At 50.4% G+C, this 16,317-nt stretch overlaps 1 protein-coding gene across 1 annotated transcript in view; it reads left to right on the top strand.

Moving 5' to 3' along the window:
- LOC119775033 (solute carrier family 12 member 9-like) overlaps positions 1 to 16,317 on the top strand; it is a gene marked incomplete at its 5' end in the record, with an annotated part of 69,760 nt that overhangs the window by 10,758 nt on the left and 42,685 nt on the right. The window contains 2 exons of the mRNA XM_038272886.1: positions 8,626 to 8,783; positions 10,290 to 10,372. Coding sequence (XP_038128814.1) covers positions 8,626 to 8,783; positions 10,290 to 10,372 — 241 coding nt within the window. The remainder of the gene's footprint in view (positions 1 to 8,625; positions 8,784 to 10,289; positions 10,373 to 16,317) is intronic.

Here is a 16,317-nt window from a genome sequence, read left to right on the forward strand (position 1 = left end):
TTTCATCCCATTTGAGAAATCGTGCATAATTAATCCATAATGTTCAACAAAAGCGCAGGTGAATTATCAGACACACAAACACACAGCATGATGGATTAAAATATGAATACGCATGAATACACAATTGATGGCATGAATGAAAATGGTAAACAAATGAGCTGAAGCCTGGAGGCGGATGGGAGGAGAGAACAATCGACCAAACAATCTCTGTGGGCTCATTCTGCTGGCTGAGCTGCGTTTCCTCCTCTTTTCTAAACAGCCTCTTTAATCTGTCGCTCGCTCTCTGCAGCTTTTGTTCTCCTCTCTATTTATTTTATTTCTACAGCAGAGTTCATTGGATGATCTGATCAATAATTACGATCACTAGCACAACTACGCAGCCCCCCCTCCCTCCTACTCAGATATACATCCTCCCTGTAAGCATGGAACAAAACATAGAAGCATAGAGTACATTCTGCTGAGAAATGATAACGTAAACCATCTGACATCAATGTTGCCGCTTGTTTAGGCTGCGTTCACACTGCAGCCTAAAGTGACCCAAATCCCATTTTTGGATCTGATCTCTCCATGTCAGTCTGAACAACACAGATCCAATTCTTTCCAATGCGATCCACTTGGCTCTGTGTTCCTGAATCCGATACGAATCCGATCTTTTTAATTGCGACCTGTGTCTTAACGGCCAGGTCACACTCATCCCACCTGTACGCCATTAATACACTACTCAAAAAACCGGTAGAACCGTGTCCGCTAGATGCGTTCAGGTTCCTCCCGTAGAACCGTGTATGCTCGCTGCGTTCAGGCTCCTCCAGTAGAACCATATCGACTCGATGCGTTCAGGCTCCTCCAGTAGAACCGTGTCCGCTCGCTGCGTTCAGGTTCCTCCAGTAGAACCGTGTCCGCTCGTTCAGGCTCCTCCCATAGAACAGTGTTCTCTCGCTGCGTTCAGGTTCCTCCAGTAGAACCGTGTCCGCTCGCTGCGTTCAGGTTCCTCCAGTAGAACCGTGTCCGCTCGCTGCGTTCAGGTTCCTCCCGTAGAACCGTGTCCGCTCGCTGCGTTCAGGTTCCTCCCGTAGAACCGTGTCCGCTCGCTGCGTTCAGGTTCCTCCAGTAGAACCGTGTCCGCTCGCTGCGTTCAGGTTCCTCCAGTAGAACCGTGTCCGCTTGCTGCGTTCAGGTTCCTCCAGTAGAACCGTGTCCGCTCGCTGCGTTCAGGTTCCTCCCGTAGAACCGTGTCCGCTCGCTGCGTTCAGGTTCCTCCCGTAGAACCGTGTCCGCTCGCTGCGTTCAGGTTCCTCCAGTAGAACCGTGTCCGCTCGCTGCGTTCAGGTTCCTCCCGTAGAACCGTGTCCCCTCGCTGCGTTCAGGTTCCTCCCATAGAACAGTGTTCTCTCGCTGCGTTCAGGTTCCTCCAGTAGAACCGTGTCCGCTCGCTGCGTTCAGGTTCCTCCAGTAGAGCCGTGTCCGCTCGCTGCGTTCAGGTTCCTCCAGTAGAACCGTGTCCGCTCGCTGCGTTCAGGTTCCTCCCGTGGAACCGTGTCCGCTCGCTGCGTTCAGGTTCCTCCCGTAGAACCGTGTCCGCTCGCTGCGTTCAGGTTCCTCCAGTAGAACCGTGTCCGCTCGCTGCGTTCAGGTTCCTCCCGTAGAACCGTGTCCCCTCGCTGCGTTCAGGCTCCTCCCGTAGTATCAAATCGACTCGCTGCGTTCAGGTTCCTCCCGTAGAACCGTGTCCCCTCGCTGCGTTCAGGCTCCTCCCGTAGTACCATATCGACTCGCTGCGTTCAGGTTCCTCCAGTAGAACCGTGTCCCCTCGCTGCGTTCAGGTTCCTCCAGTAGAACCGTGTCCCCTCGCTGCGTTCAGGCTCCTCCCGTAGAACCGTGTCCCCTCACTGCGTTCAGGTTCCTCCAGTAGAACCGTGTCCCCTCGCTGCGTTCAGGTTCCTCCAGTAGAACCGTGTCCCCTCGCTGCGTTCAGGTTCCTCCAGTAGAACCGTGTCCCCTCGCTGAGTTCAGGTTCCTCCCGTAGAACCGTGTCCCCTCGCTGAGTTCAGGTTCCTCCAGTAGAACCTTGTCTGCTTGCTGCGTTCAGGTTCCTCCAGTAGAACCGTGTCCCCTCGCTGCATTCAGGTTCCTCCAGTAGAACCGTGTCCCCTCGCTGCGTTCAGGTTCCTCCAGTAGAACCGTGTCCCCTCGCTGCGTTCAGGTTCCTCCAGTAGAACCTTGTCCCCTCGCTGCGTTCAGGTTCCTCCCGTAGAACCGTGTCTGCTCGCTGCGTTCAGGTTCCTCCAGTAGAACCGTGTCTGCTCGCTGCGTTCAGGTTCCTCCAGTAGAACCGTGTCCCCTCGCTGAGTTCAGGTTCCTCCCGTAGAACCGTGTCCCCTCGCTGCGTTCAGGTTCCTCCAGTAGAACCATATCGACTCGCTGTGTTCAGGTTCCTCCAGTAGAACCTTGTCTGCTTGCTGCGTTCAGGTTCTCCCGTAGAACCGTGTCCCCTTGCTGCGTTCAGGTTCCTCCCGTAGTACCATATCGACTCGCTGCGTTCCGGTTCCTCCTGTAGTACCATATCGACTCGCTGCGTTCAGGTTCCTCCAGTAGAACCTTGTCTGCTTGCTGCGTTCAGGTTCTCCAGTAGAACCGTGTCCCCTCGCTGCGTTCAGGTTCCTCCCGTAGTACCATATCGACTCGCTGCGTTCAGGTTCCTCCAGTAGAACCTTGTCTGCTTGCTGCGTTCAGGTTCTCCCGTAGAACCATATCGACTCGCTGCATTCAGGTTCCTCCAGTAGAACTGTGTCCCCTCGCTTCGTTCAGGTTCTCCCGTAGAACCGTGTCCCCTCGCTGCGTTCAGGTTCCTCCCGTAGAACCGTGTCCCCTCGCTGCGTTCAGGTTCTCCCGTAGAACCGTGTCCCCTTGCTGCGTTCAGGTTCCTCCAGTAGAACCGTGTCCCCTCGCTGCGTTCAGGTTCCTCCAGTAGAACCGTGTCCCCTCGCTGCGTTCAGGTTCCTCCAGTAGAACCGTGTCTGCTCGCTGCGTTCAGGTTCCTCCAGTAGAACCGTGTCCCCTCGCTGCGTTCAGGTTCCTCCAGTTGAACCGTGTCTGCTCGCTGCGTTCAGGTTCCTCCAGTAGAACCGTGTCCCCTCGCTGCGTTCAGGTTCCTCCAGTAGAACCGTGTCCCCTCGCTGCTTTCAGGTTCCTCCAGTAGAACCTTGTCCCCTCGCTGCGTTCAGGTTCCTCCCGTAGAACCGTGTCTGCTCGCTGCGTTCAGGTTCCTCCAGTAGAACCTTGTCCCCTCGCTGCGTTCAGGTTCCTCCCGTAGAACCGTGTCTGCTCGCTGCGTTCAGGTTCCTCCAGTAGAACCGTGTCTGCTCGCTGCGTTCAGGTTCCTCCAGTAGAACCGTGTCCCCTCGCTGAGTTCAGGTTCCTCCCGTAGAACCGTGTCCCCTCGCTGAGTTCAGGTTCCTCCAGTAGAACCTTGTCCCCTCGCTGCGTTCAGGTTCCTCCCGTAGAACCGTGTCTGCTCGCTGCGTTCAGGTTCCTCCAGTAGAACCTTGTCTGCTTGCTGCGTTCAGGTTCTCCAGTAGAACCGTGTCCCCTCGCTGCGTTCAGGTTCCTCCCGTAGTACCATATCGACTCGCTGCGTTCAGGTTCCTCCAGTAGAACCTTGTCTGCTTGCTGCGTTCAGGTTCTCCCGTAGAACCATATCGACTCGCTGCATTCAGGTTCCTCCAGTAGAACCGTGTCCCCTCGCTGCGTTCAGGTTCTCCCGTAGAACCGTGTCCCCTCGCTGCGTTCAGGTTCCTCCCGTAGAACCGTGTCCCCTCGCTGCGTTCAGGTTCTCCCGTAGAACCGTGTCCCCTTGCTGCGTTCAGGTTCCTCCAGTAGAACCGTGTCCCCTCGCTGCGTTCAGGTTCCTCCAGTAGAACCGTGTCCCCTCGCTGCGTTCAGGTTCCTCCAGTAGAACCGTGTCCCCTCGCTGCGTTCAGGTTCCTCCAGTAGAACCGTGTCCCCTCGCTGCGTTCAGGTTCCTCCAGTAGAACCTTGTCCCCTCGCTGCGTTCAGGTTCCTCCCGTAGAACCGTGTCTGCTCGCTGCGTTCAGGTTCCTCCAGTAGAACCGTGTCTGCTCGCTGCGTTCAGGTTCCTCCAGTAGAACCGTGTCCCCTCGCTGAGTTCAGGTTCCTCCCGTAGAACCGTGTCCCCTCGCTGAGTTCAGGTTCCTCCAGTAGAACCTTGTCCCCTCGCTGCGTTCAGGTTCCTCCCGTAGAACCGTGTCTGCTCGCTGCGTTCAGGTTCCTCCAGTTGAACCGTGTCTGCTCGCTGCGTTCAGGTTCCTCCAGTAGAACCGTGTCCCCTCGCTGAGTTCAGGTTCCTCCCGTAGAACCGTGTCCCCTCGCTGAGTTCAGGTTCCTCCAGTAGAACCTTGTCCCCTCGCTGCGTTCAGGTTCCTCCCGTAGAACCGTGTCTGCTCGCTGCGTTCAGGTTCCTCCAGTAGAACCGTGTCTGCTCGCTGCGTTCAGGTTCCTCCCGTAGAACCGTGTCTGCTCGCTGCGTTCAGGTTCCTCCAGTTGAACCGTGTCTGCTCGCTGCGTTCAGGTTCCTCCAGTAGAACCGTGTCCCCTCGCTGAGTTCAGGTTCCTCCCGTAGAACCGTGTCCCCTCGCTGAGTTCAGGTTCCTCCAGTAGAACCTTGTCCCCTCGCTGCGTTCAGGTTCCTCCCGTAGAACCGTGTCTGCTCGCTGCGTTCAGGTTCCTCCAGTAGAACCGTGTCTGCTCGCTGCGTTCAGGTTCCTCCAGTAGAACCGTGTCCCCTCGCTGAGTTCAGGTTCCTCCCGTAGAACCGTGTCCCCTCGCTGAGTTCAGGTTCCTCCAGTAGAACCTTGTCCCCTCGCTGCGTTCAGGTTCCTCCCGTAGAACCGTGTCTGCTCGCTGCGTTCAGGTTCCTCCAGTAGAACCGTGTCTGCTCGCTGCGTTCAGGTTCCTCCAGTAGAACCGTGTCCCCTCGCTGCGTTCAGGTTCCTCCAGTAGAACCGTGTCCCCTCGCTGCGTTCAGGTTCTCCCGTAGAACCGTGTCCCCTTGCTGCGTTCAGGTTCCTCCAGTAGAACCGTGTCCCCTCGCTGCGTTCAGGTTCCTCCAGTAGAACCGTGTCCCCTCGCTGCGTTCAGGTTCCTCCAGTAGAACCGTGTCCCCTCGCTGCGTTCAGGTTCCTCCAGTAGAACCGTGTCCCCTCGCTGCGTTCAGGTTCCTCCAGTAGAACCTTGTCCCCTCGCTGCGTTCAGGTTCCTCCCGTAGAACCGTGTCTGCTCGCTGCGTTCAGGTTCCTCCAGTAGAACCGTGTCTGCTCGCTGCGTTCAGGTTCCTCCAGTAGAACCGTGTCCCCTCGCTGAGTTCAGGTTCCTCCCGTAGAACCGTGTCCCCTCGCTGAGTTCAGGTTCCTCCAGTAGAACCTTGTCCCCTCGCTGCGTTCAGGTTCCTCCCGTAGAACCGTGTCTGCTCGCTGCGTTCAGGTTCCTCCAGTTGAACCGTGTCTGCTCGCTGCGTTCAGGTTCCTCCAGTAGAACCGTGTCCCCTCGCTGAGTTCAGGTTCCTTCCGTAGAACCGTGTCCCCTCGCTGCGTTCAGGTTCCTCCAGTAGAACCGTGTCCCCTCGCTGCGTTCAGGTTCCTCCAGTAGAACCTTGTCCCCTCGCTGCGTTCAGGTTCCTCCCGTAGAACCGTGTCTGCTCGCTGCGTTCAGGTTCCTCCAGTAGAACCGTGTCTGCTCGCTGCGTTCAGGTTCCTCCAGTAGAACCGTGTCCCCTCGCTGAGTTCAGGTTCCTCCCGTAGAACCGTGTCCCCTCGCTGAGTTCAGGTTCCTCCAGTAGAACCTTGTCCCCTCGCTGCGTTCAGGTTCCTCCCGTAGAACCGTGTCTGCTCGCTGCGTTCAGGTTCCTCCAGTTGAACCGTGTCTGCTCGCTGCGTTCAGGTTCCTCCAGTAGAACCGTGTCCCCTCGCTGAGTTCAGGTTCCTCCCGTAGAACCGTGTCCCCTCGCTGAGTTCAGGTTCCTCCAGTAGAACCTTGTCCCCTCGCTGCGTTCAGGTTCCTCCCGTAGAACCGTGTCTGCTCGCTGCGTTCAGGTTCCTCCAGTAGAACCGTGTCTGCTCGCTGCGTTCAGGTTCCTCCAGTAGAACCTTGTCCCCTCGCTGCGTTCAGGTTCCTCCAGTAGAACCGTGTCTGCTCGCTGCGTTCAGGTTCCTCCAGTAGAACCGTGTCTGCTCGCTGCGTTCAGGTTCCTCCAGTAGAACCGTGTCCCCTCGCTGAGTTCAGGTTCCTCCCGTAGAACCGTGTCTGCTCGCTGCGTTCAGGTTCCTCCAGTAGAACCGTGTCCCCTCGCTGCGTTCAGGTTCCTCCAGTAGAACCGTGTCCCCTCGCTGCGTTCAGGTTCCTCCAGTAGAACCGTGTCCCCTCGCTGCGTTCAGGTTCCTCCAGTAGAACCTTGTCCCCTCGCTGCGTTCAGGTTCCTCCCGTAGAACCGTGTCTGCTCGCTGCGTTCAGGTTCCTCCAGTAGAACCGTGTCTGCTCGCTGCGTTCAGGTTCCTCCAGTAGAACCGTGTCCCCTCGCTGAGTTCAGGTTCCTCCCGTAGAACCGTGTCCCCTCGCTGAGTTCAGGTTCCTCCAGTAGAACCTTGTCCCCTCGCTGCGTTCAGGTTCCTCCCGTAGAACCGTGTCTGCTCGCTGCGTTCAGGTTCCTCCAGTTGAACCGTGTCTGCTCGCTGCGTTCAGGTTCCTCCAGTAGAACCGTGTCCCCTCGCTGAGTTCAGGTTCCTTCCGTAGAACCGTGTCCCCTCGCTGCGTTCAGGTTCCTCCAGTAGAACCGTGTCCCCTCGCTGCGTTCAGGTTCCTCCAGTAGAACCTTGTCCCCTCGCTGCGTTCAGGTTCCTCCCGTAGAACCGTGTCTGCTCGCTGCGTTCAGGTTCCTCCAGTAGAACCGTGTCTGCTCGCTGCGTTCAGGTTCCTCCAGTAGAACCGTGTCCCCTCGCTGAGTTCAGGTTCCTCCCGTAGAACCGTGTCCCCTCGCTGAGTTCAGGTTCCTCCAGTAGAACCTTGTCCCCTCGCTGCGTTCAGGTTCCTCCCGTAGAACCGTGTCTGCTCGCTGCGTTCAGGTTCCTCCAGTTGAACCGTGTCTGCTCGCTGCGTTCAGGTTCCTCCAGTAGAACCGTGTCCCCTCGCTGAGTTCAGGTTCCTCCCGTAGAACCGTGTCCCCTCGCTGAGTTCAGGTTCCTCCAGTAGAACCTTGTCCCCTCGCTGCGTTCAGGTTCCTCCCGTAGAACCGTGTCTGCTCGCTGCGTTCAGGTTCCTCCAGTAGAACCGTGTCTGCTCGCTGCGTTCAGGTTCCTCCAGTAGAACCTTGTCCCCTCGCTGCGTTCAGGTTCCTCCAGTAGAACCGTGTCTGCTCGCTGCGTTCAGGTTCCTCCAGTAGAACCGTGTCTGCTCGCTGCGTTCAGGTTCCTCCAGTAGAACCGTGTCCCCTCGCTGAGTTCAGGTTCCTCCCGTAGAACCGTGTCTGCTCGCTGCGTTCAGGTTCCTCCAGTAGAACCGTGTCCCCTCGCTGCGTTCAGGTTCCTCCAGTAGAACCGTGTCCCCTCGCTGCGTTCAGGTTCCTCCAGTAGAACCGTGTCCCCTCGCTGCGTTCAGGTTCCTCCAGTAGAACCTTGTCCCCTCGCTGCGTTCAGGTTCCTCCCGTAGAACCGTGTCTGCTCGCTGCGTTCAGGTTCCTCCAGTAGAACCGTGTCTGCTCGCTGCGTTCAGGTTCCTCCAGTAGAACCGTGTCCCCTCGCTGAGTTCAGGTTCCTCCCGTAGAACCGTGTCCCCTCGCTGAGTTCAGGTTCCTCCAGTAGAACCTTGTCCCCTCGCTGCGTTCAGGTTCCTCCCGTAGAACCGTGTCTGCTCGCTGCGTTCAGGTTCCTCCAGTTGAACCGTGTCTGCTCGCTGCGTTCAGGTTCCTCCAGTAGAACCGTGTCCCCTCGCTGAGTTCAGGTTCCTCCCGTAGAACCGTGTCCCCTCGCTGAGTTCAGGTTCCTCCAGTAGAACCTTGTCCCCTCGCTGCGTTCAGGTTCCTCCCGTAGAACCGTGTCTGCTCGCTGCGTTCAGGTTCCTCCAGTAGAACCGTGTCTGCTCGCTGCGTTCAGGTTCCTCCAGTAGAACCTTGTCCCCTCGCTGCGTTCAGGTTCCTCCAGTAGAACCGTGTCTGCTCGCTGCGTTCAGGTTCCTCCAGTAGAACCTTGTCCCCTCGCTGCGTTCAGGTTCCTCCAGTAGAACCTTGTCCCCTCGCTGCGTTCAGGTTCCTCCAGTAGAACCGTGTCTGCTCGCTGCGTTCAGGTTCCTCCAGTAGAACCGTGTCTGCTCGCTGCGTTCAGGTTCCTCCAGTAGAACCGTGTCCCCTCGCTGAGTTCAGGTTCCTCCCGTAGAACCGTGTCCCCTCGCTGAGTTCAGGTTCCTCCAGTAGAACCTTGTCCCCTCGCTGTGTTCAGGTTCCTCCAGTAGAACCGTGTCTGCTCGCTGCGTTCAGGTTCCTCCAGTAGAACCGTGTCCCCTCGCTGCGTTCAGGTTCCTCCAGTAGAACCATGGCGGTTACGCTCTGTCTTCTGTTCTTTGCAGGGTTCTTCTTCAGAGGGACTACAGTTTCCTGAGAGACATCAACATCTGGAATCCCTTCGTCATCACCGGGGTTTACTGCTCCACGCTGTCCGCCGCTATGAGCAATCTCATCGGAGCCTCTCGCATCCTCTACGCCCTGGCCAAGGATGACTTATTCGGTGGGTATGGCGACGGCGTTCTGCCGTCTCTTCTTCACATTGGCGCAATTTTGGAACCTCAGCATCAGAGCTGCGGTCTTCAGAGGGATAGTTGACGCCACCTGATCCGTCCCATCAGCTTATCATCAACCACATAACCATCCAGCTCGCCCTCCATTCCACTTTGTAAAAAGACCAAATTACGTTTTTCCCTCCCTAAAATAGTAAACATTGTTTTAGTGATTTCATAATAGAAATAAATAATTTTAATACCGTAACTGCGTTATTTATTGAGTCCCTGATGTTTAATCAGGTTGTGCAAACGAGCTGATGGTTTGTTGGTGACTGGCCGTCAGGGGAAGTCGCTCTGCAGCAAAGCAAAGGCGCCGGAAGTGACGCACGGGCACGCCACCCGCTGCAGCGTCATGGATCAATCCCAGAAATCTGTGTAAATGTCACCTTATTAAAGCCAGTTAAACACTGTTAGACGTGGCCACTTTATTAGGTACAGTATGAAGGTTTGCCCTCCATCAACTATCAAAGGTCTTAATGGTCACCATGACAACACAGCCTCCTTCAAGATTGATTCAAAGTTTTCTATCTAAGGAAAACCAGCTGATTGCATCGACTCATTGACTCTTCAGCAATCCCTCACACTAAGCATGCTTGTAGCGACAGTGGAGAGGAAAAACTCCCTTTGAACAGGAAGAAACCTCCAGCAGAACCAGGCTCAGTGTGAGCGGCCATCTGCTGAGGCCCACTGGGGTTCAAGGAGGCAGAAGCAGACATAGAAAAAGAAGCATAGATACAAAAGGCAACTGTCAACCAGCTCCACAGGCGGCCCTGTCCAGGAAACACACAGCCAGGCAGACAAGCTCCGAGCCAGCTCCCATGTCAGAGGATGAAGAGAGCACATCCAGTTAGTCACAGTCAGAGAAACAGGACTACACTGGAAAACAGGCTGAGCTTCTTAGAGGAGACTTTGCTGATTTATCAGTCTGTCCATTTTTCTTTGAATCATTCATTAATAATCTGATAGAAATTGAGCCTTTAATCAGATTTAATCCAGAACTAAAGCAGGTGAAGGTTCGATGACTGATGTAGTTTCACAAAAACTGTCAATAAATGCTTTACTTCTTTTTTCTAGCAATAGAAAGTTTTTAAACCCGATCAGTTTGTCTCCTTTTTATTGAGGATGTCCAGTTTTAGCCTTTATACACAATGATAATAATTTTTAGTGTTTTTATTTCTATATCTGAGTTTCTTATTTTGTCTGTTTTTGTTCCAGATGTTGAAATAAACTCAGTCAGTGTTTTTATTATCAGTAAATCCTGCAGCTTCTGTTAGATCAATAATCAGAAAAATGTTGCTGATAATTGAAATTTATTCTTTTCTGAACATTGCTGCAGGTTTGACTCATTTCTAACTTGTTTTTTTTCTCCTGACCTCCTGCTGACCTCCTGCTGACCTCCTGACCTCCTGCTGTCCTCCTGCTGACCTCCTGCTGACCTCCTGCTGTCTCTGCAGGTACGGTTCTGTCTCTGGCTAAGAAGACGTCCCACAGCGGGAACCCCTGGGTCTCTGTGCTCATGTCCTGGTTCTTGGTGCAGGTCAGTAGAAAGGCAGATGGTCCTCTCTGAAATACCTGTGATGATGATGATTATGATGATGTTGATGATGAAGATGATGATGATGGTGATGATGAGGATTATGATGATGATGGAGGTGATGATGACGACGATGATGATGAAGGTGATGATGATGAAGGTGATGATGATGATGATGAAGGGGATGATGATGATGATGACGACGATGATGATGAAGGTGATGATGATGATGATGACGACGATGATGATGAAGGTGATCGTGATGCTGATGAAGGTGATGATGATGATGATGGTGATGATGAAGGTGACGATGATGATGATGACGACCATGATGATGAAGGTGATGATGATGAAGATGATGATGATGATGAAGGTGATGATGATGAAGGTGATGATGATGATGAAGGTGACGATGATGGTGATGAAGGTGATCGTGATGCTGATGAAGGTGATGATGATGATGATGGTGATGATGAAGGTGACAATGATGATGATGACGACCATGATGATGAAGGTGATGATGATGATGAAGGTGATGATGATGATGAAGGTGACGATGATGGTGATGAAGGTGATCGTGATGCTGATGAAGGTGATGATGATGATGATGGTGATGATGAAGGTGACGATGATGATGATGACGACCATGATGATGAAGGTGATGATGATGAAGGTGATGATGAAGGTGACGATGATGGTGATGAAGGTGATCGTGATGCTGATGAAGGTGATGATGATGATGATCGTGATGATGAAGGTGACGATGATGATGATGGTGATGAAGGTGATGATGATGATGAAGGTGGCGATGATGGTGATGAAGGTGATCGTGATGCTGATGAAGGTGATGATGATGATGATCGTGATGATGAAGGTGACGATGATGGTGATGAAGGTGATGATGATGATGAAGGTGACGATGATGGTGATGAAGGTGATCGTGATGCTGATGAAGGTGATGATGATGATGATCGTGATGATGAAGGTGACGATGATGATGATGGTGATGAAGGTGATGATGATGATGGTGATGGTGATCGTGATGGTGATGATGATGATGAAGGTGATGATGCTGATGAAGGTGATGATGATGATGATCGTGATGATGAAGGTGACGATGATGATGATGGTGATGAAGGTGATGATGATGATGAAGGTGACGATGATGGTGATGAAGGTGATCGTGATGCTGATGAAGGTGATGATGATGATGATCGTGATGATGAAGGTGACGATGATGATGATGGTGATGAAGGTGATGATGATGATGGTGATGGTGATCGTGATGCTGATGGTGATGATGATGATGAAGGTGACGATGATGACGATGATGGTGATGATGAAGGTGATGATGATGATGATGATGATGATGATGATGATGGTGATGATGGTGATGATGAAGGTGACGATGATGATGATGGTGATGATGAAGGTGACTATGATGATAATGATGATGGTGATGATGATGATGATGATCAAGGTGATGATAAAGTGATGATGATGAAGGTGATGATGATGGTGATGAAGATGATGATGGTGATGATGATGAAGGTGATGATGATGATGATCGTGATGATGAAGGTGACGATGATGATGATGGTGATGAAGGTGATGATGATGATGGTGATGGTGATGATGAAGGTGATGATGATGATGATGATGATGATGATGATGATGATGGTGATGATGGTGATGATGAAGGTGACGATGATGATGAAGGTGACTATGATGATAATGATGATGGTGATGATGAAGGTGATGATGATGATGATGATCAAGGTGATGATAAAGTGATGATGATGAAGGTGATGATGATGGTGATGAAGATGATGATGGTGATGATGATGAAGGTGATGATGATGATGATCGTGATGATGAAGGTGACGATGATGATGATGGTGATGAAGGTGATGATGATGATGGTGATGGTGATCGTGATGCTGATGGTGATGATGATGATGAAGGTGACGATGATGACGATGATGGTGATGATGAAGGTGATGATGATGATGATGATGATGATGATGATGATGAAGGTGATGATGATGGTGATGATGGTGATGATGAAGGTGACGATGATGATGATGGTGATGATGAAGGTGACTATGATGATAATGATGATGGTGATGATGAAGGTGATGATGATGATGATGATCAAGGTGATGATAAAGTGATGATGATGAAGGTGATGATGATGGTGATGAAGATGATGATGGTGATGATGATGAAGGTGATGATGATGATGAAGGTGATGATGAAGGTGATGATGATGATGATGATCAAGGTGATGATAAAGTGATGATGATGAAGGTGATGATGATGGTGATGAAGATGATGGTGATGATGATGATGAAGGTGATGATGATGATGAAGGTGATGATGAAGGTGGTGCTGTTCTCCAGTTGTTTAGTAGTGATGTCTGATTTTTAGCCACATTATCGTCGTTCTTTTCTAATCTTATCGAGCCGATATGAACCCATATTTCCTTCTGGAGGGCGGATCAGTCATGTGATGCAGCAAAGGATTGTGGGTCTGAATATGAGAATCAGTGTCATAGTGGGTTGATTATTTAATGATAGTGGGGATGATGGGGGTAAATACCCAGTGAGCAGTGGACCGGGACTCAAACCAGCAACCCACTGGTTACAGGACAGCCCCCCCCTCCCTGAGCCAGATCTGGAGTCTCCTCTCTTCATCTGATGTCTGGAACGCCAGCAGGAAGGTTTCCTGCCGGGAAATGTTCTCCTCTGGGATCGTTGCTCCAGACTTTAAACGCGTTGACCTTAAACTGTCCGTCCCCCCCCCCTGAAATGTCAGGAGCTTCATTTGAGGAGATAAGCAGGCCTTCAGGCTGAATCGGAGCAGTTCAGCAGGTTTCAGGGTTTGCAGACGGCTGGTTGGTTTCAGTGGCCTCAGCCTTCTGACCATGAAGTTAACCCTTAGACTGCCTAACGACACGCTGGACTCCAGTTTTATTGGTTTATCCAATAGATTCCAGGGTTTCAGTCTTATGATGTTGGAATAAGCGGCCTGCTTTGAATCCTGTTCCTGTAAGATGGCGTCTGACGCTGACCGGAGAGGAAAACTGTTCAAACTGAGATTTATTCTTCAACTAATCTGCAGGACAGCAGCATTTAAGCAGCTTTAGACTTTAAGGTATTTTCCTGAAGTTGGTTAAACAGAGATAATAAAGAGCATAAAAATAAAGCTGAGCTTTGAAGGCGCAGAGATCAGAGAGAAAATGAGGCTTCAAACAGGCGGCTGTTATTTCTGCTAATAAATGAAAGGCAGGCAGGACGGCGAGAGAAAATCAACCTCATTTCCTGTTTGTGGCGTGAAAAAGGTTTTTGTCAGGAGAGATCAGAGGGATGCTTTTTACTCTGATTACTCACCAACTATCAGCAGCAGTTTATTTCTTGGGTTTAATAACCGTCAGAGATGCATTATCAGCTGAATCCCATTAAACCATCCAGACGAAATGAATTTATTTAACGTTTAGTTTAAATAGAGTAGGGTTCATAATGTGATCAGTTCAGTCTGAAGTGTTAGGGTGTTACCTTCCCCTCCTGCAGGGGGCAGCAGAGCCAGCCCTGCAGAAACCTTATGTGTGAATGTTGATGTTTCTCCTGCTCCGGCTGAAGCCCAGAGGGCTGTTTGGGTTGAAACAAAGATGGCGCCTCACTCAGACCGCAGTACATGGAAGAATAACACCACGTTCTTCTGGTGTCGTTCTGATGTTGTTCTTGTGTTGTTCTAACGCTCTCGTATTGTTCTCATGTTCTCATGTTCTCATGTTCTCGTGTTGTTCTGACGTTCCCGTGTTCCGATGTTGTTCTCGTGTTGTTCTGGTATTGTTCTGACATTCCCTAATTGTTCTGACGTTCCCGTGTTCCGATGTTGTTCTCGTGTTGTTCTGGTATTGTTCTGACATTCCCTAATTGTCCTGACGTTCTCGCGTTGTTGTCGCGTTGTTCTGTTGTTGTTGTGTTTTTCTGACGTTGTTCTCATGTTGTTCTGACGTTCTCATGTTTTTCTGGTATTGTTCTGTCGTTCTCGTGTTGTTCTGTTCTGTGAATTGTCGCTATATAAATTAACTGAATTGAAAATAAACTGAATTGAATGACGTTCTCATGTTGTTCTGATGTAGCACATGTTAAAATGGTGGGGGGGGGGTTCAGGCGGAGGACAGAGGCGGGGATCAAACGGTCCTGACTAAGCCATCATTATCAGAGGTGAGTGTTGGAGGCTGAATGGCCGGTCATTATCGGCGCCCTCTCTTTTCTCACCGTCTGTCGCCCTCTTGTCCTCCTCTCCTTCTCCCTCGCCGCTCTCCAACTGAGGAGGAGCAATTAGATGGAAATCGTTAGCAGAGTCCTTCGCCGTCAGAGATCATTTGCTCCTCTCCTCTTTCTCCACCATAAGGATGATTAACTGATCACAAAAGTCTGATTGTAATATGGCTTTGAACACTGCTTGGACAATGCAGCCCTGAATGGGGGGGGGGGGGGGGGGGGGGGGGGGGGTTATTGAGTTCTCAGGAAAAAAAGGAAAAACTGAAGTCGGACAAAAGACCAAGAAGATTAGAGAGGAAAAGGCTGTTTAGTTTGCTGCTTTGCTGCATCTTCTGTTGGTTTTATCACAATTTATCTGAAGTCCTAGCTGGACCTAGGACTACTGGGACTACTGGGATTACTGGAGGCGGGGCTCCTCCTGCAAAGATCTGTGATGGACTTCAGCTCAGCTGCAGCAGGACGGTGGTGAGCAGCTGAGTGATGCCGGCTGGGCGGCAGAAATAAAACCACTTTAATGGGACTCTGATGGACTGAGGGTTCAGAAAGGAACCAATAATAACATCAACAGGTTGATTAGTTTAGATCCAGAAAGGAACCAATAATAACATTAACAGGTTGATTAGTTTAGATCCAGAAAGGAACCAATAATAACATCAACAGGTTGATTAGTTTAGATCCAGAAAGGAACCAATAATAACATCAACAGGTTGATTAGTTTAGATCCAGAAAGGAACCAATAATAACATAAACAGGTTGATTAGTTTAGATCCAGAAAGGAACCAATAATAACATAAACAGGTTGATTAGTTTAGATCCAGAAAGGAACCAATAATAACATAAACAGGTTGATTAGTTTAGATCCAGAAAGGAACCAATAATAACATAAACAGGTTGATTAGTTTAGATCCAGAAAGGAACCAATAATAACATAAACAGGTTGATAAGTTTAGATCCAGAAAGGAACCAATAATAACATAAACAGGTTGATTAGTTTAGATCCAGAAAGGAACCAATAATAACATAAACAGGTTGATTAGTTTAGATCCAGAAAGGAACCAATAATAACATAAACAGGTTGATAAGTTTAGATCCAGAAAGGAACCAATAATAACATAAACAGGTTGGTAAGTTTAGATCCAGAAAGGAACCAATAATAACATAAACAGGTTGATTAGTTTAGATCCAGAAAGGAACCAATAATAACATAAACAGGTTGATTAGTTTAGATCCAGAAAGGAACCAATAATAACATAAACAGGTTGATTAGTTTAGATCCAGAAAGGAACCAATAATAACATAAACAGGTTGATTAGTTTAGATCCAGAAAGGAACCAATAATAACATAAACAGGTTGATTAGTTTAGATCCAGAAAGGAACCAATAATAACATCAACAGGTTGATTAGTTTAGATCCAGAAAGGAACCAATAATGACATCAACAGGTTGATTAGTTTAGATCCAGAAAGGAACCAATAATAACATAAACAGGTTGATTAGTTTAGATCCAGAAAGGAACCAATAATAACATAAACAGGTTGGTAAGTTTAGATCCAGAAAGGAACCAATAATAACATAAACAGGTTGATTAGTTTAGATCCAGAAAGGAACCAATAATAACATAAACAGGTTGATTAGTTTAGATCCAGAAAGGAACCA

Source organism: Cyprinodon tularosa, unplaced genomic scaffold, assembly GCF_016077235.1.
Source record: "Cyprinodon tularosa strain WSP-4 unplaced genomic scaffold, ASM1607723v1 ctg845, whole genome shotgun sequence".
Taxonomy (NCBI): domain Eukaryota; kingdom Metazoa; phylum Chordata; class Actinopteri; order Cyprinodontiformes; family Cyprinodontidae; genus Cyprinodon; species Cyprinodon tularosa.